The sequence below is a fragment of the Callospermophilus lateralis genome, chromosome X (genome assembly GCF_048772815.1).
Source record: "Callospermophilus lateralis isolate mCalLat2 chromosome X, mCalLat2.hap1, whole genome shotgun sequence".
Classification (NCBI taxonomy): Eukaryota; Metazoa; Chordata; class Mammalia; order Rodentia; family Sciuridae; genus Callospermophilus; species Callospermophilus lateralis.
Window position 1 is genome coordinate 55968213 of NC_135325.1, and position 26979 is coordinate 55995191.

The 26979-nt window shown below is 36.9% G+C and overlaps 1 protein-coding gene across 9 annotated transcripts in view; it reads right to left on the reverse strand.

Moving 5' to 3' along the window:
- Positions 1-612: 612 nt before the first annotated feature.
- Heph (hephaestin) overlaps positions 613-26979 on the reverse strand; it is a 68922-nt gene continuing 42555 nt past the window's right edge. For 4 of the 9 annotated variants that reach the window (XM_077106840.1, XM_077106845.1, XM_077106841.1 and 1 more), the window contains 6 exons: positions 13156-13262; positions 11977-12202; positions 9107-9246; positions 7930-8092; positions 3769-3813; positions 613-845 (listed from right to left, as the gene is read on the reverse strand). In XM_077106840.1, coding sequence (XP_076962955.1) covers positions 613-845; positions 3769-3813; positions 7930-8092; positions 9107-9246; positions 11977-12202; positions 13156-13262 — 914 coding nt within the window. The remainder of the gene's footprint in view (positions 846-3768; positions 3814-7929; positions 8093-9106; positions 9247-11976; positions 12203-13155; positions 13263-26979) is intronic. The other 5 variants (XM_077106842.1, XM_077106839.1, XM_077106846.1 and 2 more) reach the window with 3 other exon arrangements.

Sequence of the window (26979 nt, forward strand, 5' to 3'; positions counted from 1 at the left end):
AAGGACTGGCTTTCTAGGGTGCTTCTGACTCCAGCATTTCTTGGTAATCATGGCAACAACCAACCATCCACTCATTTCTCCAAAATAGTCCACTGCCAAGGAGAATAAAAATATAATTTGGATCCCCAATCCCTACCACCCTACCTCCAATTCCCCATCATGCCTATGTTTCTTAGTTCTTAGTTTAATTGTGGGTTTTCTTCATAGCTCAGTTCAAAGTGAACTTGCCTGCATCGTAGAAAGCAACAGAAACCCAATTGATGAGTTTTTCTTTTGATATCTACTTTCTGAAGAGGATTACTTTTTAGGAATTTCCAGGCCTTCCAAAAGCTGGAGGTTGATTAGTTGTTGCAATTTATGCTGTAAGATTCGAGTGGACTTACCTAGTCCTGGGTGCCAAAGTATAGAAAAGAAACTCAAAAAAGTTGAGTGCATATCATTTCCATGTAAATAAATAAATGAAGAAATATGCAGGTAATTTTGATCTCCTCCTCTCCTCCTTCACCACCCATGCCCATTTGACAGTACAGTTAGCTGTTAGTCCGTGGCCTCCTGGGGTTCTGGGAGTACAAACCAGATGTTCTTCCTGAGGATATCCCCAGGCTCCAATTATTACTGTTTGAGAGACAGAAGCTTGAAGCTATCATCCAGGATGGACCTCCTATTGCGGCGTAGCTTTCTTTGTCGATGCTGGTACCAGACCACACCACCAAGAGCCAGAGAAGCAAGCAGGAGGATGATGCCCATGATAATCAAAACAGAAGCCAATATCTCGACATCCTTTATGGGTATCTGCATGCCCAGCATCCTCACATTGCCTTCTCCGATATCTTTTAGGCTCACTGCTGAAATGGAGGAAGAGAAAATGGGTACCCAAGGATGGGGAGTACTCTAAAGGGTCACCTTTGGTTGTCATGTCTTGGAGAAACAAGTCCAAATAGGTCAGCACACCTGTCCCTATCCTTCGGAATACTAGCTGATAAAGACAGATTCGAAGGTTACAAAGAATCACAGATACAACATGTCACAGCTGGAAGGGTCCTTTAGAATCACTGAGACCATAGTCCACCCAGGCAAAGAGCTAAGACTGAGAATGCGAAGTCCTTAATACATTTCCTTTTAGAGAAAAAAAGATTAGACTTGATCTGCATGGTTCCTGAGTGTAAAATTAGGGGCAATAGAGGAAACTCCAGAAAGAAGACCAACTCAATAATCTAGTTTATCAATGTTCAATTTGACCATTAGAATATGACAACAGAATGCCACTATGCTATCCAATCTTTCACCTATGTGGGTAGCACTAAGACTAATGTCACTTAGATCTTTACAAGCAAAATACTTGATTGTATTAGTTCCTAACAAACAAACTTGTGATGCTCCTCAATTGACCAACAAAGTAAAGCTCACAATCTTAAGCCAGACATTCTTACCCTCACAATCAGGCTCTCACCTACTTTTCTATTCTTGCATGCTTCTATCAGCCACAGCAACTCAATCTTCATTCCCAATAACAAGTGATCTTTCTTGCTCATAACACTCCCTTTACCTGAACACCCTTTCCTCTTTCCTTTCATTCTTCTAGACATAGCTTTAATGTTACATGTCTCTGAAAGTTTTAAATTCAGCTAAATAAGTAACAATTTCCTGTGCTATGTTCTCATAGTACCTGTAGTCTATACTACCACAATATACTTACTGTGTGACCCTGGGAAAAGAAACCTAATCCCCCCTTCCCATAAGGATCTCAGTTTCCTCTTTTATAAAATGGGGACAATGGTCACATCTAACAGAGATTGTTCTTAGGTTTAACTGAGTTAATACTTAAAACATATTTAGCTTGGCACCTTGGAGATAGCAAGTGTACAATAAATGTTAGGTGTTATCTTCACTTGCCCTTTTTGTGCTTAGCATCCAGCATTGCAATTATTGTTTCTATGTTTCATTCCATTTTTAGACACTGGAAAGTAGCAACTATGTGTTATTTATTTTAGTATCCCTGATACTTGACACCTGTTTGATGAATGTATAATTAGATGAATGAATGTTCTAACAGAACGGAAAGAAGATGAAATGTAAAGAGTTCAAACAGATGCTGAAGAACATCCTGGTTCTGAGTTAACATTCTACCATTTCTCTCTCTCTCTCTCTCTCTCTCTCTCTCTCTCTCTCTCTCCCTCCCTCCCTCCCTCCCTCCCTCCCTCCCTCCCTCTCTGGAGGATTGCATATGAGGCAAGCACTCTACCAATTGAGCTGTATCCCCAGTCCTCTACCACTTATTTTTATTTTGTAACCTTGGATAAATCACTTTCCATTTCTCAGCTTCTCATGTAGAAAATTATTGAGTTTTATTAGACCAACATTTTTGAGGTTTTTCCCCCATTGTAGAATATTTTTAACAAGTGAGACCTTATGAGGAATATGTGTATACATATAAAATATGTATGTATGTATATACAAATATAAACTTCAAATATCTATGTAGTTGGCTGTGGTGGGGCACACTTATAATCCTCATGACTTTGGGCAGCTGAAGCAGGAAGATTGCAAATTCAAAGCCAGACTGTGCATGGTGCACACCTGTACTCCCATTGATTCAGGAGGCTGAGGCAGGAGTATCACAAATTAGAGGGCAGTTTTGGAACTTAGGGAGAAGTTATCTCAAAAATAAAAAAAAGAAAACAGAAAAAAGTCTGGGTATGTGGCTCAGTGGTAGAATATCCCTGGGTTCAATCCCTAATACTGTAAAAAGTCATTCTAAACAACTTAGTGAGATTCTAATTTAAATATATATATATATATATATATATATATATATATATATATATATATATATATATAAAAAGGGCTAGGGATATAGCTCAGTGGTTGAGTGTCCCTGGGTTCAATTCTGAGTATCACAAATAAATAAATAAATAAATAAATAAATAAAAACAAATATGCATGTACACAAGCATGTTTATATATAGGTAAAAATGTAGGTATATAAAATATATGAGTGCTCAATTGGAAGATGTGGTTTCTAAGCCCCCTCCACTCAACCTTACCTTCCCTCTCTCCAACCCCTCCAGGACATACCCTAGTTCCTTGGTTAATAGTTCATGAGATATTTAGTCAGATCATTAGGAATTCTCCAAGCACAGCTAAAAACCTCCTGAGTAAACTGATGTTCTACAATGTCCCTTTTAACTCACATAACTTCTCTGAATATTTCCTAGCCCAGCGACCAATGGGATAGAGAATGAGAGCAATATTTGGATATATACTGTACAGTCAACAATCTCTACTTTCTCAAAGAACAGAAATGACTAGTTCCAAAAGTTCAACTGCTTGGTATTTCACAGATGAAGGGTAAAGAGGCAAGAATTAAAATAGTTATTGAAGACCGTCTGGTGTTTGTTCTAGTCTTACATTGTCCCTGTGGGAATCCATGTCTGTGCTACAACTCTTTCATGCCTAACCCAGCAGGACTTACAATTTTCTTCTCCTTCACACATTAAGTAGGAAGCTAAGACAGCAGCCTCCAACTGGGAATGAGGTTATTTTCCCTGACTCCATAAGTTGGGGATGGGAGACAGAGAGAATCAACATGTTGAGGGAAGACAAACCTTGGTTCCCTGGCTTCTGAAATCTTAGATCTCAGGACACTTGTTGGTACCCAACTTTCTGTCATGTAATTCCCAGTGTCAGAGGTACCCCTCCACACACACCCTCTTTCCCTCTCCCCGCTTCCCACATGTATCTACCCAGTCTATGAACCCTTCTACGTACCTTTTCCAATCTCTCTGGTGATAGCAGTGATGGTGCTTAAATGATCTAAAGGAAAAAAGACAAAAGGTTAGTCCTGTTATTCTTTCTATCAATGTATAGGTTTCCTGTGGGAGTCTGGCATTGGTTGAGGGAATTTCTATGTGATATATACTAAGTAAGAGAAAGGTAAAATCAACTACTTCATAGTCAAAATCAATATTGGTATGTCAATTTGATTATGAGTGGTGAAAAAATATGGGTGAGTACACAGACTTAGGAGACTAAGACTAAAATCTAAATTCTAAAATCTAAAGTCTAAAATCTAAGTGACTCCTCTGGCATTATTCACATTTCTTGGTAACTCCTCTGTTCCCATTCTTTCTTTCTTTTCCACAATTTCCCACCCTCCCTTTGGGAAGCTCCTGCCCCTTGCCAAATGTACTTCCCTACACATTCAATCTTTTCTCAGAAAACTTGTTTTTCCTTTTGATCTTGTGAAGGTGAGCTCTTCTCTAAGGTATGTGCTTCATTTACATTCTCACAATACTGCTTGGCAACCATTATTCCTCTCCTTTTAGTAAAGATTTATCTTTTCTGAGGCTCATATTATTTGACTAGAAAAAAAAAAACCACAAGCACTTCTTGTTACTATTACCCAGAAGTTCTCTTCATTCATGGAAGTCTTTGGGACCTTGTCAGTTTTCCTCAGTTTCCATCCAACACTGAACCCTCATAGTTTCTGGACCTTTTTGTTTTTTGTTTTTTTGTTTTTTTTGGAGTGGAGGTTACCAGAGATTGAACTCAGGGGCACTCGACCACTGAGCCACATTGCCAGCCCTATGTATTTTAATTAGAGACAGGGTCTTACTGAGTTGCTTGGCACCCATTTTTGCTGGTGCTGGGTTTGAATTCATGATTCTCCTGCCTCAGCCTGCTGGGCTGATCACAGGCATGTGCCACTGCACCTGGCTGGACCTCTGAACTCTAATGACTTTCATTTCCATTCCAATTTTACCAACCATTCACATGGTCACCTGATCTTGTTATCCAGACTTGTTCCACCTCAGAAATTCAAAATCTAACAATAATTTGCTATTTTTCAGTGCTCTATTATCTTTTATTTAAAAACTCTGTTATTCTCCCCTCATTAGACCTCTACTTACTGAACCCTTCCATTTCTTCCCAACCTACCAGCTTCATCCTCTCTTCCTTTCCATTCCTGGTCAGTTTAGACTCCATAGTCTATCATTCCAAATGCTAACTTAAAAAAAAGAGTGTTATAATAATCGAGTGAAACCACAATAACTACACCCTCCTTATATTTTGTCTGATATGCTAAATGCTGCCAGAAAAAAGTTACACAATTATAAAGAATAGTATTATTTATGTCCAACTGCCTCCAAAGCTTCCTGGCAATAATTATTTTATTTCCAATCCCCTAGAGATTCCAAACCTTTGTCCACTTCTGTAAAGTCCTTTATTTGGACATCTTCCCTTCACTCTCAGCAGATGATTCTATGTACTCCATTACAGTGGAAATAAAGATCTTACAGTAAAAATCCTCTACATGTCTGTCAAGACCCTCCTCCCAACCTATTCATTGATCCTTAATTTAAAGCCTTCTGTCTTTTTACAGTACAAAAATGATTATCTTCCAGCCTTGCACTAATCTTTCATTTTATCTCTGGCTCTCATTCCCTGCTGCCTCATCAGGAACTTTATTTCAACAATTAGTCCTTTTCTCCCTATCTAACTTCAACTCTTCCTTCTGATTGTCCTGTTAGCGTATATGAGATTAGAGCAATATTGAATTAGACCATAATGAGGCTGGCTGATTGTCATAGGGAGATATGAACTCTCTTCATAAAAGTACCCCAGTGAGGGGGCTGGAGTTGTGGCTCAGTGGTAGATTGCTTGCCTAGCATGCATAAGGCACTGGGTTTAATCCTCAGCATCATAAAAAATAGATAAATAAATAAATATATTGTTTTATATCCACATAAATTTTTTTTAAAAAAATAAAAGCACCCCAGTAACAATATATTAAGATGCTCTCTTACATTTAGAATTGGTCTCATTTGGGATGACATATTATAATATATAAAGACTTCAGACATCACTCTTTATAATTTCAGCATCTCAGGAGGCTAAGATAGGAGAATCACAAGTTTGAGGCCAGCCTCAACAAGTTAGCAAGGCCCTTATCAATTTAGCAAGACACTGTCTCAAAATAAAAATTAAAAAGGACTAGGGATGTTGCTCAGTGATAATGTGCCTGAGAGGGTTACATCTATATATATATACATAAATATTTACATATGTATATGTAAATATTTATGTATAACAAATATATTTTACATAAACACACACAAACACACACACACACACACACACACACACACACACACACACACCCTGTTGTCCTCGAACCATAGCACCTTGATGACAAATCAACTGACCACTGTACTATTATTGTTCTAGGAACTAAAAGAACACAACAACAACATTTGGGTCCTAGGGAATAGTATTAGAGTTAATAATTGGAAGTCACATTCCAGCATTATGGCTTGCAGAAAACAAAGTATTTTAATGATTCCAGAAATCACAATGTACTGTAATTTGTCTCTCTCCCTGGGGTAAAGAGCAGAGTTAAATTCTCTACTCTGGTTTGCTAAGTCTGTTTGAATTTCCAAAGGCATTTTCCCACTCTCTAATCCTTCTGATAAAGTGTCAGTGGCTGACAACCTTAGAATATTCACTTCAATATCATCCTTTTTCAAAGCAGTATGGCATTGTTTTTAAAACAACTTTGTTCTCTTATCCCCAGAAGGCTCTATAGGACTTCTTGCAAGGGGGATAATGCTGGTGGTTGGACTCAAGTCAAATAGTCAGGAAGTGAGACATTACCAAGTACAGTGACACACACCTATAATCCCAGCGATTCTGGAGGCTGAGGGAGGAGTATCACAAGTTCAAGCCCAACCTCAGCAACTTAGCAAGACCCTGTCTCAATATAAAAGAAAAAAGGAGTAGAGATGTGGCTCAATGGTAAGGCACCTAGAGTTCAATTTCCAGTAACCTCTCTCCTCAAAAACAGAACTGAAATCCTGAACTTTCAAATGCTCTAACAACAAAAAAGCCAACAAAGCCTATCCTTCCTTCTATATCCTTAGTGAAGAACAAGAGTGATTGGAAAAGAAATTGCCAAGCTAGTCCCTCTCAATATAACAAAAAAAATATGAGAAAAATGTGCTTCAGGGGCTGGAGCTGTAGTTCAGTGGCAGAGTACTTGCCTAGCATGTGTGAGGCACTGGGTTTGATCCTCACACATGAAAATAAATAAAATAAAGGCATCTATAACTACATCTACAACTACAAAATTTTTTTTTAAAAAAAGAAAAACATGCTTTGTTTTAGTTTTTTTGGGGGGGGATTGTTTTGTTTTTGATTTGTTTTGTTTTGTTGACAGTGCTGAGGATCAAAACCAGGCACACATGCCAGACAAGTACACTACCACTAAGCTGCATTCCCAGCCTGAGGAAAAAAGTTTTCTTCCATCCTTAGTAGCAATTCTGTCTGGAATAAGCAGAATTGAAGGTCAATATCTATATTTCTACCTTTTGACAGGATAGAAAGAACTGCCTTTCACAATCCTCACAAAACAAATAAACTAAGAAGTGAGATTAGAATTCTTTTTCTTTTCATTAAAAACAGATTCACAGGGCTGGAGGTGTGACTCAGTGGTAAAGTGCATGCTTAGCATGTGCAAAGCCCTGCATTCAATCCCCAGTATGACAAAAAAAGTAACCATTAGTAATATTCCTTGTTAACTGCCAGTGCTTCTAGTGCACTCTAATTAATAAGGTTACATATAAATTAATTTCAAAGGATGCAAACTTGCACTAAGCCTAGAGCTCAACAAGATTCAAGCTGGGCCAACCCATGTGAGTTCAAAAGGTGTCAAAGTAATTAGAAGAGATGTAGGTTTCAAGGTTTCAGTGGAGGGTGAGTATATTGATTAAGGAATAGCCTAGAGGGGGAGAATGTTCTGTTGAGACGTGGTTCTTAAAAAAATGTGTTTCTTCTGGGATCAAAAGTGGAGATACAAAGAGTTTTGTAGGGGATGAAGTTTTGTAGGCTAAAGTGTTAGAAAATGATACATCTTATGGACTTAGGCTTTACCTTTTGGGGACAAGACAGTAAAGAGGGTCTCCATGCCAGCATGGACATGGTCAGCCACATGGCAGTGCATCAGCCATGTCCCAGGGTTGCTGGCCACCATCTCCACAACCTCAAAGGTCCCTGGGAACAGATCCACCACATCTGCCCTGTAGCTCTGTCCATTCTGAAAGAGAGATTGGGGGTGAAGGAGAGAAAATGAAGGGTAAAGGAACCATCTCAGAGCTTACAGGAATGAAGTCTATGATGTTGCATATATGATACAACATTACATCATGTACAACCAGAGAAATGAAAAGTTCTGCACCATTTGTGTACAATGAGTTGAAATGCACTCTGCTGTCACGTATAACTAAATGAACAAATTAAAAGATACAAAATAAAGTGTATGATGTTCACATCAGTGACATGAGACTCCAAAATTCCTAGACCAGAAAGCTGCTTTAAAAGTCCACTTTACTCATCTTTCTTGAATCCACTCACACAAACTAAATCAACAAAGGACTCTCTCCTCCTACTCTTTCTTAAAGTGTACCAATGTAAAAGATCTTCTAGATTCCTTTAAAAGACTCAAAACTAGTATCCTCATGTCTTTTAGCACGCTGAAATCTGGAAAACTTATATTAAGCCTTGACACCTAGAAAGGAGCCATGTTTTCCTTAGAAATAAATTCAACTTAATTTCTCCTCCTTATCACCTGTATCTGTACTTCTAGATTTCTAAGTCTGGATCAAATCTTCAAATCTCTGCTCTTTCCCTAGGCTAAATATTCAAAAATCTATATATTGTTCCATGTAGTTACTAAATTGAAACTTTCCTTTTAATGGATTGCTGACTTCCATAGACTCTGAGATGCTACTCTGAAATTACTTGCTCTTAGAATCCTTGCTTACTTTCAAGTCATTGACTGAGACTCAGTGACATGGCTTCCTTCAATCTCCTTACCCAATAAGTGAGCCATTCTCTTCCATTTCCAAAGGGAAGTTAAGGTCTAAATGGAAGTATCAGATCCTCAGACTAACAGTTGAATGGTAATTCCTAGCTTAATATTCTCCACATATTAGACCTCTGATCTTTCAACTGATTAATACCTTATTCCTTGCTATTCCCTTCTTCCTCAATGGCTGTCAAGAAACTCCTTTGATCACTCCTGAGGTTCTCAGCCCTCTTTCCAGCTCACCTGATAAAGGAAGCTCTCAGCATGGAAGTGGACTGTGTGTAGGTCAATATCTTGGCCCATGGCCAGCATGTACCACGCCACCCGTTCTCCTTGGTACATGGTAAGACCCCTGAGGTTGGCATATAGTTTCCCATTGATGGCTATAAAATAAGAAAATGTCTCTTATATTCCTCATCTTGATTCTCCTTTGCCATTGTCCTAGGTCTGGTCCTTATCATCTCAGATAATAGCAACAGGCTCCTTGCTTTCCTCATTTCTATCCCATATACCTCCCCTTAATTTATTTTCCACATTGTTGTTATCTCTCTAAATAGTTAATTTGTTCATGTCATTCTGCTATGTAAAATATTTTAGTAGTTCCCCCTTTCCCAAAAAAGCAAGCCTATTGCTCCATAGTCCAGCTAAAAGATCTTTCAAAGTCCAACTTCAGAGTACCTTGCCAGACTTATCTACCACTACTCAACACATTTTTTCCAATTAGGGTCATTTCTTCTCCATCCCCCATATGATCGATGTATGTGCTTTGTGATTTTATATTTCTGAACTTCCCTCCCATAAGCTCAACCTCCATGTTTTCCCTCAAGAAAACTTTCCTGACCTCCTAACTTCTCTCCATACTGTTCATTCTTTCCACCTCCAAACTCCACCAGTACTATTTTTAATCTCATTGGAACTTGATAAAAGCTGTCTTCTAGGTTTGCCAATCTTTTAAATTATAGAAGCTTACATTTTCAACTAGACTTAGGTTACCAGTAAGCAAGAAATAATTGCATATACTAACTAGTATTATAGGTTCCTTATATATACATATTTTTTTTTCAGAACAACCAGCAAGCTACCTTGGCCTACAACAAACGATTTTTTAATTTGTCATTTTCATGTAATTAGTAATGATATTAATACATGGGCCTTATCATCTCTTTCTTCCCAGGCCATGTCCTACGCTGCACTCACAAACTACTCATTGCTATATAATTCACACTGGCAGGACTTTGCCCAGAACAATTTCCTCCCACTTCTTATGTTCTCACTGAGGGAAGGTAATTTCTATTTTACTCCTCAAGAGGGAAAATAATGGAAGGATTATTTATAGTCTATCTCTTTGTATACCCCCACCAAACTGAATTTGGCAGAAGGGACTAAGCAAGCTCAAGTAGGACCCTTCTAGATCTTTTCTTTCTCTGATCAGTCTGATCACAGAAAAGGGTGCAAATTGATTCACTGTCTCATTGTTGGTAAGATTCTGCCTCTGTCAAGAGGGAGAGCTATTGTTGTCCATCTATGCCAATGACAAGGTAGAAAAATCTGTCTATTGCAAGAGGAGTATCAGCAGGCACACTTAAGTGTAGAACTAAATTCATTTTTCTAATTAACCTTCTCAGTAATAAAGCTTACATGCAATCTTCAATATCTCTCTTTCTCAGTTCAAAAATCCAGAATGGAAGGGAAGAATATTATGTATTTGTGTCCTTGGACCCCAACACCATTTATCTTTATATTTCTAATGCCAGCACTCAGAAATTGCTCAAAAATACCTGCTAGGTAGATTGATCTGAAGAGTTTAGATGAATTGACATATAAACAAACAGATGAAAGTGGGCATTAGACAAACTCCTGCTATTAGCAGGACCTAAACTTGCCCTCATTCACTTTTTGCCCTGGACCATTTATTTCTCTGATTTGAGAGAACTAAAAAGTTCACTTTGTGAAGTTTGTGAATCATCTGATCTAATGTGAATCACTCATCTCTCCATCAAGAGGAAATAGCTAAAATCTGTGGGACAATGAGATACTCCTTTTGAGTTCCATTAGAGTCGTTATTAAAGCTGCACCTCATTCTCAGATCAAAGAAATCTTGGGCTAGATGGGGTGGTGAGAGATCACTTCATACATTCCACTGCACTTAAGCTTTCCTTCTTATTTGAGACTTTCTCCTGTTTTTGAAAAGCTACCCCTATCTCTAGAGAAAGGGAAAGCTTTGATGCACAATTTTCTCACCAAATCCATTCAAGAATCAAAAAGTTCTTCCTATATCTATTATAAACCCAGTACACTACTCCCTGAGGCTCTCCTCAATTATTTCTCTCCAATTATTTCATCTATATGTTTATTTGTGGTGCTGGAAATTGAACTCAGGGCCTGGTGCATGCCAAGCAAGCAGTGAGCTACACCCCCAGTCCCAATTGTTTCATCTGTAGATTGAAACTTTGTTTTAAAAACAGACCAGCCAGGCATGGTGGTGCACCCCTATAATTCCAGCGACTTGGGAGGCTGAAGCAGGAAGATCACAAAATTTATAAAGACCCTGTCTCAAAATTTAAAAAAATAAATAAATAAAAAGGGGTGGGGATATAGCTCAGAGGTAGAGGCCTGCTGGGTTTAATTCCCAGTACCAAAAATACAAATTAAAAAATAAACATACTAAAAGACAAACTATCCTTCATCTATCTATATTGAGAAAGCAGATTCCAAAATCAGAAACCTAATGAAATAACATGATATTGAGAGACTTAAGTCAGAATTTTGAAACAAAGAGGCCCCAGGCAGTTAGCTCACAAGGTACACAGAGGGTCACAAATGTCCATCTTGCCTTCTTTAATATGTTAAAATTTGCTTGTGTCACCATGGCAACCTTATAGCATTAGCTTGCTGTTTTCTGGGCACCTGAGCTCATCTAGATCACATATCTTCTCTGTGCATATAAATGTACAATAATAGGAAATATTTCTTCTAATTCATCCCCATTCTGCCTTCTAACCTTCCCATTTCTTCTGGAATTATGCTCTCTTATTTAATGATGGGACTATCAGATACCCTCAAGCAATTAATGGAAACTTCTTTGGAATAGAAGTAGCCTCTTTTCTACAGACCATGCATTTTATTGCTCTCCAAGAAAGTCTCATCCTGTAGGTTAATGTGGCCTGGCTCTTGGGGCCCATAGGTTGCCACATTCTCCTTCAAATACCAAGACTGATTTTCATCAAAGATCAAAAATAACAAGGCAAATTCACGGTCCATGTCATTTCGTCCTCCATTGGGCTCCAGGGTACCCTTCCGGCAGATGGCTAAAGGCCCCACCAAGCCACTGTACATGTCCTGATAAGGGAATAAGAGGGAAAGAGAGAAAAAATCAGGTTATTGGTTATTCCTGTGTGGCCATACTCTGCAGGGAGATGGCTTACATGTGAGCCCATTGTACTCAAAACTTCATCATAATGTCTTATATTTATAAGCACCCTATTTTATTTCTCTAACCTATGCTTTACCTATTTGTAGGTCTTCAAATCCACCAAGCAACTTTCACAACCCAATGCCTTTACATGCTGTTTCCTCTGCCTGCAATGCCTTCCCCTCCAACACATTCCTTGTCTGATGACATGATTTTATTCAGCTTTCAAGGGCCAGAGCACAAGTACCTCTATTGTAATGCCTTCTTCACTTCCTCTTGCTCAGCTAGGCCATGTTCTTCGAAGGTGGGGAATTATATCTTACATTTTTTTATCATCCAAAGCACCAAGTAAAACGTCCAAAATGTAGCAGACAATAAATGATTGCTGATGGCTTGCTATGAGTGAGTGGGTAGACAGAAAAACCCATTTTCCAGATGAGGAAATAGAGACAGAATGACTTTTCTAAAAGTAACTTCAAAGAAAGCTAGAGCTAAATATTTGACTAGAATCTCCTGGCAAGCATCGTCAGGTTTTGTGAATGAGAGCATATTGCCTTACAGGATCCAAAAGAAAAGGCAAGAAGAAATTCCTCAGGACAAATAGCTGGAACTGCCTTTTCCCTTCACCTGATTTTTAAAGTAAACCCAACATTTGAGGAAAATCCAAAATCCTAGGCTCTAGAATTTTAGGCCTGGGCTTATTACTACACCTATTTAACAGCTTCTTTTGAAGTTGCTTTTGCAGTAACTGGGGACTGAATTCATGTCTTGCTAGGTGAATGCTCTGCCACTGAGCTACAACCCCAGCCAAGTGACTTCATTTTCAAAGGCAATTCCCCATTTCTAAGACCCACCTCTAGTCAGCCAATCTTGTTTTTACCTTTATGGGATCTACTGCAGAATAATATATCCAGGAAACACAAGCAGAATCATTGGGTCCAGGGCCAGATCTCTCTGGAACGTTCCACTGGTAAGTAAGCACCTCACCTAGGAAGAATAAATAGGGGACCAGATCAGAAATTTCTCTCAATTTTAATGTCTCCCCAAAAGGCTGTTGTGGATGAGTCACAGGACCTTTTAAAATATTTCTCCATCATTTCCATAACAATATCCATTTTTTCATGACTTTATTTTTCTTCCTTGTTGGAAACCCTCAACAGTTCTCTTCAACTCTCCATTTCTTTAAAGGCCCTAGTCTAATTCTCTTATAAAATATCCTTACTTTATCTCTATGCTTGTAGTATACCTGCTTTTTGGGTTCTGTTTAGGTCTATTCTTCCTGCTGCTACCTCCTAAATGCACCTGTTTCCATGAAACTCCAACTCTATCCCTCTTCTCCCTTTTTTCCCCCCATAATCTCTATGGATGCTTTCAGATAAATTTCTGACATAAACTGTGATCTATGTTTTCATAAAATTTAAATTCTACAACTAGCTAGACCTTTCTTATTACCAAGCTCCAACCCCAATTTCTCAAAGAAATACTGGTAATGATTTGATGATTGTATTGATATCATGTCAAAAACTGAAAATGAACCAGGTGCAGTGCTGCACATCTGTAGTCTCAAATATTCAGGAATCTGAGGCAGGAGAACCACAAGTTTAAAGTCTGTCTGGGCAATTAAGAGAGACCTTGTTTCAAAATTTAAAACAAAACAAAACTAAACTAAAAAGGACTGGGAATGTACATCAATGGTAAAGTTTCCCTGAGTTTGATCCCCAGTACAAAAAAAAAAAAAAAAAAGTGCTGGTAGTGTAGCTCAGTAGTAAAAGCAGTTGCTTACCATAATCCCCAGCACCAAAAAAAAAATGTTATGAACTCATATGATCTTACAACCTTTTTTCTGCAAATTGCACCTCCAATGTCTAGAAATAACATCATAACTTTCTTAGTTAACCAGAAAAAAAAAAACTTTAGTCTTCCTTGCCTCCTACTTAAACCTTCATACATTCAACATCTAACAAAATACCAACCAAATAGCATGTCTTATTGAGTCTGCCTCTGCAATGTGTTATAGCCACCTCTCTTCTTTCCATTTCCTGCCCTATTTTCTCAATTTGACTATTACAAAACCTAACAAGTCTCTTTGCTTCTAGTCTCGCTTTCACCAACCCAACTTCCAATTGCTCCTATATTAATGTTTTTAACAGCTTTATTGAATTTGCATGCCATATAATTCACCCATTGCTAATTACTCTAATTTGATCATTATAGATTAATACATACAGTGAATTATCATAGTGTAACACATAAATATGTATAATTAAAATAACAAGCTGGCCCTGATATTGCACACCTATAATCCCAGCTTCTCAAGAGGCTGAGACAGGAGGAATATATGTTTGAGGGCAGCCTCAGCAATTCAGTGAGACCCTGTCTCAAAATAAAAAGTAAAAATGACTGCAGTTGTAACTCATTAGTAGAAGACATGCCTAGCATACAGGAAGCCCTGGATTCAACCCTCAGCACCCCCATAAATAATACTGCTATCACCATTTGTGTACATTTTTTGAGTGAACCTGTAATTTCATTTCTCTTGGATGAAAACCTTGTGGCAAAATTACTGACTTATATAGTAACAATATGCTTAACCATTTGAGGAATTGCCAAACTGCTTTCCAAAGCAGCTGCATCATTTTATATTCCAACAAACAGCACTATTATGGTGCCAATTTCTCTACATCCTCATTAAAAAATAATTATTGTCTTTTTTTCATAATTTTACTTTAGCCATCCTGGTAAATGAGAAATGTTATCTTATTGCAATTTTGATTTTCTTTTTTCTGACAGCTAATGATGTTGAGCATTGTCTCTTGTGCTTATTGGCCATTTTTATTATCTTCTTTGGAGAAATGTCTATTCAAATCCTTTCCTCACTCTTAATTGGGTTATTTGTTTTTAGACAATAAAATGATAAGTAACTTAAAACTTAACAGAATGAAAACAAACCACCCAATTTAAAATGAGCAAAAATTTAAACAGACACTTCATTATAGATGATATAAGGCCTAGGAATGTAGCTCAGTGATAGAGTGCTTACCTTGCACATGCAAGGCCCTGGGTTTTTGCAACAACCAGTACCACAAAAAAAAAAAAAAAAAGATAACGTAAGAATGACAAATATGCCAGGTGCAGTAGTTCATGACTATAATCCCAGTGGTTCTGGAGGCTGAAGCAGGAGGATTGCAAGATCAAAGTCAGCTTCAGCAACTTAGCAAGACCCAGACTCTAAATAAAGTTTGAAAAAAGGACTAGGAATGTGGCTCAGTGGTTAAATGCCCCTGGATTCAATTCTCATACCAAAAGAAAAAAAAAAGACAAATATGCATATGAAAGGCATATGAATGGTATTCATCACCATCAACCATTAAGAAAATACAAATCAAAATCACCCTTCTGGCACAGGAAAGGGAAGGGTAAGTAAGTTGAAACACTCAAAAATACTACTGGACACAGTGAACCATTGGTAGATAGGATTTGGTCCTCAGTAAAGAACTATTAATAATGGATATTTAGTTAGTTAGCTAATTATTTTGGTACCAGGGATTGAACTAAGGGGTGCTTAACCACTGAACCACATCCCCAGCCCTTTTTATTTTTTTTAACTAGGGTCTCTCTAAGTTGTTTTGGGCCTTGGTAAATTGCCAAGGCTGGCCTTTAAACTGTGAACCTCCTATTTCAGCCTCCTGAGTGTCTGGGATTACAGGCATGTGCCACATGACTGATTGAATAATGGACTTGTTTTAAAGAAAACAACTGACAAAGTTGAAACATAACAACTCAATCTTCACAAAATCCCTGAGATGATGATGATGATGATGATGATGATGATGATGATGATGATGATTTTGGTATTGGGGTTTGAACCTAAGGGCACTTACCCACTGAGTCAGATCCCAATCTTTTTTTTTTTTTTTTAATGGAAAAAAAGGTCTTTTATGAGCATGCCAGGCAAGCAGCTGGGAGCAAGCTAGTGCCTCAAAGAACTCCCCAGCACCTGAATTTTGAAAGTGCAGAGTTTATAAAGGCAAAAACCACAAGAACAATTGAGGCACATGTAGGTTAGAAAGACCCACTGCCAGTCTTTTTTATGTTTTAAGACAGTCTCACTAAGTTGCTTAGGACCTTGCTAAATTGCTGAGACTGGTTTTGAACTTGGGATCCTCCTGCCTCAACCTCTCAAGCTGCTGAGATTACAGTCATGTACCACCAAGCCCAGCCTAAATATGATTATTAATTCCATTGTTTTGGTGAAATAATTGAAGCTTGTGGCTATTAATCAATTTCCAAAGATCAGACATCATAGCTGAAATTTGAAATTATTCAGTGTGGTTCCTGAAACCTGCCCTTAACCACCACTCTATAAAGGCTCTATTGCCTCATACTCCCATTTCCCATCCCCAACATATCTATATTCATATCCATCAAGCTCTCCAGGCTCAAGGAGAGAAATGCCCTCCTCCAACTCCATGAGAGTTCTTAATCTCACTTTTCACACTCAGATTCCCTCTCCCACCTGGATCTTCAACCTCTACTTTGCAGGTTCCTCTCCCCACTTAAACCATGCTCAAGTCTCATCTTTCTTCTGTGACCCCCTTTTCTACTGTGACCCCCTTTTCTTCTGTGACCCCTTTCTCCACCCTATCTTCCTTCACAGCTAAGCTTTTTTAAAGTTTTGTCAATATTTATTATTCTCATTTCCTGTTCATTCCTTAATCCTCTACAATCTAGCTTCTTTTTGTACCACTCCATCAGAATTGTTCTTGTCATAACTGGTGTGGGTTGAATTGAGTCCCCATCAAAAAAAAAAAAATGTTGAAGTCTTAACTCCTAGTAGCTCAGAATTTGACCTCATTTGGAAAAGAGTCTTTAAAGGAGTAATTTATTTTAAATGAGGTCATTAGGGTAGGTCCTAGTCCTATAAGACTAATGTCTTTACAAAAAAAAAAAAAAAAAGAGGAACTTTGCATACAGAGACCAATAGAAGGAAATAATGTGAAGGGACACGGGAAAAATGATCTTCTGCAAAAATCCAGAGAGGACTGAAATACAGCTTTCCCTCACAGCCCCAAAGGAAACAAAACCACCAATACCTTGATTTTGATTTTCTAGCTTCCAAAACATTCAGACAGTAAATCCATTTTATTTATATCACCCATTTTGTAATATTTCCTTATAGCAGCAGTAGCAAACACAATCTCCAACAACTTCCATACTAGAAGAGTCAATAAATAATTTAGAGGCCTATATGTCTGTCCTGACCTCATGCCTCAAAGCTTAAGCCAAACCAATATGCTAACAAAAACCCTCAAAAATGCAAAGGTTTCACACCCTGATGGTATCCCCAGAAGCATCTCAGAAGTTAACTTCCTTACTTATTTCCTGATACCCTCTTATCCTAAACCAGGCTCTTTTTCTTCTTCACTTCTGCCTATTAAATTTGTCTCCCATTGCTGTTAGGGACCTGCTCTTGGAATACAGCTTTGACAGCTGAATGAATGAAATTGGCAATGTCTGACATCTCTCATCTTCACTGAAGTTCCCAAAACTGACATCATCCCTTTTTCTGCCCTGAGTTACTTTTTCATTTAATGTGTAAAATGTTGAGAAAAATAACCATATGATACTTATGATCCACTTGCAGTAATGTCAAGCATCCTTCTCAAGAAAATATGTCTAAAACGTGTGAGCCAATGAGATACTGTGGGTCTGACTATATTAGAGTAACTGCTACAGCTATGGTGTTCTTGTAGATCAAATTACTGTTTTGTTAGTACTTGAAAGAATTAGAGATAGTGAATTCCAACACAGTTCCTTCTGACATTTACCACACTGGACTGCCTCCCAGTCTACAACAGGACCTTCTAGATTCATTATCTTAAAATAATTTTCAAAGCCAACCTGTCAAGTTGGCCCCCTAGATGAATACTGACTGGCTTCCCAAGGGTGAGGGGTTGGGGTGAAGATAAGGGTGGCATTCATACATTATCTTTATCCTTTGAAGTAGCTGACATCTTAGATCACTCCCTTCTATTTTGACCATCTGTATACCACTTATTAATTGGACATGCCCCTGTGGTCCCTTTCACTAATGTATCTTTCTCTACCCATCTCTTTTTGTCTAAAATAATAGTAACAAATAACTATTGTTGTTAAGTAATACATGTAAATATAAGTGTGTATAAATACAGAGAAAAAATATTTACAAGGAAACAAACAAAACTAGTAATATGGGCTACCTCTAGGAAGAGAGCTGAGGTTGACAGTACAGCCATGGGGAATTTTGTTTATCTGTGCTATCTGAATATTTTATAATGAGAATGCATTCATGTATTACTTCTATGATTAAAAATAAATTTTTAAAAATATATACAAATAAAACATGTTCAATGCTGAATATTGCAGAATCTATGAAATGTATAAAAAGAACATTAAAATCACTATAATCCAATTATTTAGAAATCAGTACTCTCTTAGATTAAACTGCATTTTGCTACATATGAATAAATATATGGGGCTGGGGATATAGCTCGGTTGGTAGAGTGCTTGCCTCACATGCACAAGGCCCTGGGTTTAATCCTCAGCACCACAAAAAAGTAAAAAAGTAAAAAAATAAATAAATAAATGTATGTGGGGATATACATATGTATGGATACATATTTACATTCTCTCATTTTAGAAAATTAGAATCATTTTAATACACAGCATGACTTTTATTTAACTTTATATCATTAGCACTTTCAATATTATTAAACTATATCAAAACATGATTTTAATGACTATATAACCCTGCCCATTAAAGATATTTGTATCTTCCTGGGCATTTGGTGTACATCCACTTTTTTGTTATTATGGATAATGCTATAAGACACAGCCTTGCACATGAGACTTTAAAAATATCTATGACTATTTCCTTAGAATTAATTTCTAAATGTGGAATTAATGAGTCAAAAAGAATAAAAACGTGTAGCAATCTTGATTTACATTGCCAAATTTCTCTTCTGAAAGGTTACACAATTTAAATCCTCACAGTAATATACATTATACTGAATCCCCAGTAACACTTAGTAGTATACTTTTTAAAAATCTTTGCCATTTCAAAAATTAAAACATAAAAAACAAAGATACAAAAAATAAACAAGAAGATTGGTTTGACTTGGAATTCATTATATGAAACCTCAAATGGGTCCTCTACACTGTTTGGCAGTCTTATTCTGTTTCTCAAAAAAGCTTGTTTTAATTATGGTCACCCTTGAGCATGCCAGGCAAGGGTTCTGCTGCTGAGCTACACCCCAAGCCCTAAAAGCTTGTTTTAATTATGGTCACTCTACTGTGTAATAGAACATCAGAATTTATTCCTCCTATCTAATTGTAACTTCGCATAATAATGTAACAAACAGTTCAAAATAGCTAGAAGAGTGGATTTTGAATGCTCTCATCACAAAGAAATTATGAATATTTGAAGTGATGTATATGCTAATTACACTGATTCAACCATCACATAATATCTATATGTATCAAAGTAACACATTGTACCCCATAAATATGTACAATTATTGTGTCAATAAATAATAAAAAAATAAAAGCTTGCTTTTCTACACTCTAAGTCAGTAATTTTATATATTTTTCTTTTGCTTCATTCCTCCCACCCCAATATAGCCATAGCCACAGCACTGATGGCCTTGCCTCAGACATGAATCAGAAAACTGAAGCCACCAGAAGAGAACTTTTATCAACTGTAAAAATATGCAAACCTCTCTCACTGTACCAGGCATGTTTGTATGCTAATGGCAATGATCCAGCCAAGAGAGAAAGACTGACTATTAGGGGAGTTAGAGACAGACACACACACACATACACAATAGCAAAAAGATTAAAGTAATTAAAAAATGGAGAGGGTATGGCATCCAGAGCATGAATGAGAGGAATTAATATTTGATGAGAGCAGAGATGTCTTATCATTTGCAACCAGAGAAAATAAATAGAAGTTTGGTGCCAATCAGAGAGGCTTGCAGTGCTATAAAATATAATAGCCATGTGTGGTTAGTGCAATTAAGAACCTGATTTTTTAATTTAGTTTAATTTTAATTAATTTAGATTTGAATAGTCCCATGTGACTAATGGCTATGGTATTGAATAATTCAGCACTAGAATATCCTATTTAAAAATCTTCCCTGGATCCCACATTCCTCTCCAACTACAAAATCCCATTTTCTTCAGAGCATTCAAAGATAAGGCTCCCATAAAAGCTGTTGAAACTCCCAATTTTCATGTCCACACCTCCTTTTTACTCTTTCATCCATTTAATCTGACTTCTGTTCCCACCAGTCCACTGAAATAAATGCTTCAGCTGTTTAAATAAATACAAAGAGCCAGGTATACTGGTGAATGCCTGTAATCCCATTGGATTGGAAGGCTGAGGCAGGAGATTGTAAATCATAAGTCAGCCTCAGCAGCTTAGTAAGGCCCTAAGCAACTTAAAGAGACCCTGTCTCAAAATAAAATATAAAAAGGGCTGGAGCTGGGGATATAGCTTATTTGGTAGAGTGCTTGTTTAGCATTAACAAGGCCCTGAGTTCAATCCCCAGAACCACCACCAAAAAAGAAAGAAAGAAAGAAAGAAAGAAAGAAAGAAAGAAAGAAAGAAAGAAAGAAAGAAAGAAGAAAGAAAGAAAGAAGAAAGGAAGGAAGGAAGGAAGGAAGGAAGGAAGGAAGAAAGAAAGAAAGAAAGAAAGAGGTCTGGGGATGTGGCTCACAAGTACCCTGGGTTCAGTTCTTGGTACCAAAAAAATATATATATATACACACACACATTAATATATACAGTATATAAGTTACACACACACACACACACACACACACACACACACACACACAGGTAAAGCAAAATATGGATAAAAGTAAAGGCACCAGGTACCAGGGATTGAACCCAGGAATGCTTAACCATTGAATCACATCCCTAGACCATTTTTATTTTAAGACAGGGCCTTCCTAAATTGCTGAGGCTAGCCTCAAACTTGCAATCCTCTTGCCTCAACCCCCTGAGCCACTGGGATTACAGGTTGGCTAAAAACAATTTTAAAACTTTTTAAAAGCTATGAATGTGCAAAATTATAACATCAATAAGGAAATATAGAGATAAAAATGAATTTCCAGAATTGAAAATTATAAATGAGCCAGGGGTCATGACACTCCTGTAATTCCAGCTACTCTGAAGGCTAAGGCAGGAGGATCAAAATTTCAAAGCCAGCCTCAGTAATTTAATGAGACTCTGTATCAAAATAAAAACAATTAAAAAGGGCTGGGGATGTGCCTCACTGGTTAAGTGCCTCTGAGTTCCCTAGTACCATAAAAAGAAGAAAGTAAAAAAAAAAAAAAGAAGGGGGCTGGGGATGTGGCTCAAGCGGTGGCGCGCTCGCCTGGCATGCGTGCAGCCCGGGTTTGATCCTCAGCATCACATACAAAGATGTTGTGTCCGCCGAAAAATAAAATAAATATTAAAAAAATCTCTCTCTCTCTCTCTCTCTCTCTCTCTCTCTCTCTCTCTCTCTCTCACACACACACACAAAAAAAAAAAAAAAGAAGGAAGGAAGGAAGCAAAGAAGAGAGGGAGGGAGGGAACAGAACAAATAAAATTAAAATTTCACTGCAGGGGTTCAATGGCAGATTTGAATAGGCAAAAAACAGAATTGTGTGAATTTGATGAGAATAAAATGGAAAAAAAGTGTTCTGTGTAAGGAGCAAGAAGGAAAAATTAATAAAAAGAAGTGAATAGAAAATAAGGAATCTGTGGGACATTAGCCAGATTAATGTATACATTATAAGAGTCAAAAAAACAAAAGGGGAAAAATATCTGAAGATATAATGGCTAGAATTTCCCCAAATTTGATAAAAAAATCTAAATCAACTAAGTCCAAGTAGGATAAACTAAAAGACACCTACACCAAGGCTAATTACAATCAAACTGTAGAAAAATAAAAAGGGAGAATCTTGAAAGTGACAAAAGATCTATCCCATGAAGGAGATCCTCAAATAAAATTAACAGTTGCTTTGTGTCTGCTTGTTTTACTGTACTAGGGATCTAACCCAGAGTCTTACACATTTTAGACAAGTATTCTACTACTGAGCTACATCTCCAGCCCAAGATTAACCATTAATTTTCCATCCAAGACCATGAAGATCAGTAAGAAGGAAAATCAATAGCTTACACATTTAAAAGCTGAGGAAGTTCCTTACCATTAGATCTGTCCTACAAGAAATGTTACAGGGAGATCCTGAGGTTGAAAGAACATTACTAACTTGAAGTCATATAAAGAAATAAAGACTTCTATTAATGGTAAGTACAAGCATGCCTATAATCCCAGAGACATGGGAGGCTGAGGCATGTGGATCACAAGTTAGAGGATAGCCTCAGCAAAGCCCTAAGCAACTTAGTGAGACTCTATTTCTAAATAAAAAATAAAAAGGGCTAGAGATGTGACTCAGTGGTTAAGCACCCTGGGTTCAAACCCCAGTACCAAAAATTTTGTGATTTTGTTTTGTTTTCTTTTTGAAAACCAATTGATTTATTATCTGATAACTCTAGACACAGGAATTTCCTTAATCTGAAATCTACTTTCCTAATAGTAGTATAGCTGTGTTAATGTTTACATATTTCATATTTTTAAATTCTTATGTTTTTATATTTAAAGCAATTTCCTTTTAAATAATATATAGTCGGGTCTTTTAATTCAATATGGCAATGTCTTTTCATTGGTGTGTTTAGATTGTCTAAAGTTTATATGATAATTTTTGTGGTTCGAACAAAATCAATCATAGCAATTCATTTTTTTTCTATTTTTCCATTTGTTCTTTGTTACCCTCTTTTTCAGCATATTTTTGCATTAAATGATCATTTTAGATGATTCAATTTTATTTCTACCACTGATTTATTCTTCATAGATCTTTCAAAAAAATTTACAAGTTGCTCTACAGTTAACAATATATTACAACATCTATTAGTAAGAATTCAGTTTCTTTTATTTTTTTTAACATTTATTTTTTAGTTTTCGGCGGACACAACATCTTTGTTTGTATATGGTGCTGAGGATCGAACCCAGGCCTCACGCATGCCAGGTGAGTGCGCTACCGCTTGAGCCACATCCCCAGCCCAAGAATCCAGTTTCAATTCATATTATACTGTATACAATCATATCCCTTTCATCTATTCTATTTTTGGTCATACGCTTTACTTTTGAATATACATTGCTGATATTTATTATTTTCTTTTAGAACAATCAATACAATTAATTTGAGTTTTACCTTTGTTTATTCTATTTCCAACTCTCATCATTTCATTGTATGCATCCTGCTTTGTTGTGTCACTTCTTCCTAAAACACTTTTTTTTAGTATTTATTTTTTAGGTGTAGATGGACACAACACAATGCATTTATTTTTATGTGGTGCTGAGGATCAAACCCGGGTCCCGCCCGTGCTAGGTGAGCGCTCTATCACTGAGCCACAATCCCAGCTGCCCCCCTAAAACACTTTTGACATTGCTTTTAATATCGGTCTGGGGGAAATGTATTCTCATAGATTTTTTTTCTGAGAATGTGTTTATTCTTATTTTTCCTATGTATAGAACTCTGTGCACAGAATTCAGTGTTTTTTAAAAAATACTTATGTTTTTAATTTTAACTGAAGACAATATCCTTATTTTACTTTACGTGGTGCTGAGGATCGAACCCAGTGCCTCAAGCATGCTAGGCAAGTGCTCTACCACTGAGCCACAACCCCAGCCCCTAGAATTCAGTGTTTTTATTTCAGAACTTTAAAAATATACAATTGTCTTCTGGCTTCTGTTTTCTGATAAGAAATCTGTTCTAATTTTTATCTCTGTTCCTTTATAGGTGATTTTTTCTGGCTATTTTCAGCATTTGGGGGGGGGTCAGTAATGTTATATTGTATATTTAAGGATGTATAGATTTGATTGTTTGCTTTGATACTGGGAATTAAACCTGGGGCACTCCACCACCAAGTTACACCCACAACCCTTTCGTTATTTTTTGAGGCAAGGTCTCACTAAATTGCCAAGGCTGGCCTAGAACTTGCAATCCTGCTGTCTCAGCATCCAAAATCACTGGGATTACAGGCAAGATCCACCCCCACCACAGCATATGTTGTCTCTTGATAATTACGCTAGTAAGTGTTAGAACTTCTTTTGTTTTTTTTCTTTTTCAAGACTCTTTTTTTCTCCCTCACCATTTGTGTTTTCCATTATCTCTAATACTAGTTATGGTGGTGGTCATTCTTGACTTAATCCTAAGTCTAAGGGAATGCATCTAAATTTTTTTTCTGTTTGCTATGGGTACTTTTTGGAAGAGGGAGATAAATCTGTTTAAATATTTAGTCATCATAACTAACAGAAATAGTCCTCCAGTGGAAGGAAAATTCTAAAACCACTTTGAAGACTAACTCTATAAAGTGATTTTTCCAAGATAATGATACCAGGCATATCCTAATCAACAAGCATCTTAAATGACATAGGTTCTAGTAAGTTTGGAATTTGTACCTTCTTGTACTTCCAAGATAATTTATTCTTTAAAAAAAAAAAAAAACAGGGATTGATCCCAGAGGCACTTAACCACTGAGCCACACTGCCAGCCCTTTTTATTTATTTGTTTAATTTTGAGACAGGGTCTTGCTAAGTTACATAGGGCCTTACTAATTTGTTGATGCTGGCTTTGAACTTGCGATCCTCTTGCCTCAGCCTCCCGAGCTGCTGGGATTATAGGCATGTGCTACCATGCCGGGCCAAAGATAATTTATTCTAAGAGTATTATAGTGCATACTCCAGGAGGTATAGAATTTCTCCTATATTCAATACAGCTTCCTTGAACTAGAAAAAAAAGACCTAGTTATGAGGTTAACCATACTACTTTTGAAAAGTTGGAATAATTACTTCAGAATTCTGACATGAGCAGTTTGTGTATTAGAGCCCTTATTAAATCTTACTTTGTTGTCTGTATTGTGAGTTACAGGATTGGTTAACATGTGGTAGAATGAGGAATGCCCAATTTTTAATGTGTCATATTTTATTATTATGAGACATTCAAAACAATGTTCATCAAAATTATAGTTAGAGCCAGGCACAGTGGTGCACGCCAGTAATCCTAGCAGCTCAGGAGGTTGAGGCAGGAGAATCATGAGTTCAAAGCCAGCCTCAACATTGGCGAGATGCTAAACAACTCAGTGAGACCTTATCTCTAAATAAAATAGAAAATGGGGCTGAGGAGGTGGTTCAGTGGTCGAGTATCCCTACGTTCAACTACATTCAATCCCTGGTACCAAAAAAAAAAAATTATAGTTGGGCTCAACTAAGCAAATTGATAAACTTACTCTAAAATTTATATGGAACAAGAGCAAAAACCTAAATTCAATATAGGAGACCTATCCTTAAACATTAAGGCAAATTTCAAAACTACAATAAAATTAGTATATTATTGCAAGAATAGAATAATAGACAAATGCTACAGAATAAACAGCTTAAAGTCTGATCCATATATTTAGAGAAACTAAGCAAACAATAAATGTGGCAAAACAATTCTAAGGGGAAAGAGCTGAATTGTTTAAAAGATGGTATTGAGAAAATTTGCTAAAAAAAATGTAAAACAGATCCTCAGCTAACTGAACATAGAAAAATAAACTCTGGCCTGATTAAAGATCTGAATTTGAAAAAAGAAAATTACAAAGTTAATAAAAAATAATGCAACACAATATTTTTGTGGCCAAGTGTGGGGAAGGACCTCATAAACAAACCTCTGAAAGCACAAACCATAAGGCCTAAAAATTCATGGATTTGATCACATCAAATCAAGGACTTCTATTCAAGAAATGATACTGCAATTAAAGTTAACAGGTGGTTAATAAACTCAGAAAAGATATCTGCAATGTGTAAAACATACAAGTATTAATTACTAAAATATAGAAACTACTAAAAAGGAAAAAATAAACAAAAAGCTACCTAGAAATCTCAATTCAACGTCTAACTGCCTGGGTTCTATCCCTAGGACTGCAACAAAAACAAACAAACTAAAGAAGCCAATTGCCTCTTCTTGTAAAATACATCCAGAATTAGAGTATTTCTTACTCTTTTCACTCTATGAGGCTGATCTGAGTGGCTGTCATCTCTTACCTAGATTAATACAATCCTCTTCGTTGCTCTTTACTGTAGAACTCACTCCTTGATTGATTTCATATGTAATATGACTTTAAAGATCAATTACATGGTGATGACTCTCAAATATTTATACTCAGTCCACATGTCTCCTTTAATTTCTACACTTGAATAGCCAACTACCTTCTGGATATGTGCATCTGAATATCTGATACCTGAAACTTCACATGCCCCAAAGTGAAACTCTATCTTCCATGCATGACCTGCTGCTTTAAATCTTTCCATTTCATTAAATGCCAACTATTTTTCTACGGGTTTAGACCAAAACCTTGAAACTATCTTTCACTGTTCTTTGTTTTTCTACCTACATCTTGACCATCCACCAGTCCTACTGGATCTTTAAAATATATCCAGAATCTAACCACTGTTCACCACTTCTAATCATCCCATCCTGGTCCAAGCTACCATCATTTCTCACAGGATTACTGCATTATTTATACATACCTCCATGCTTTCTTAGTCTCTTCTCAACACAAAAACTAGGCTGA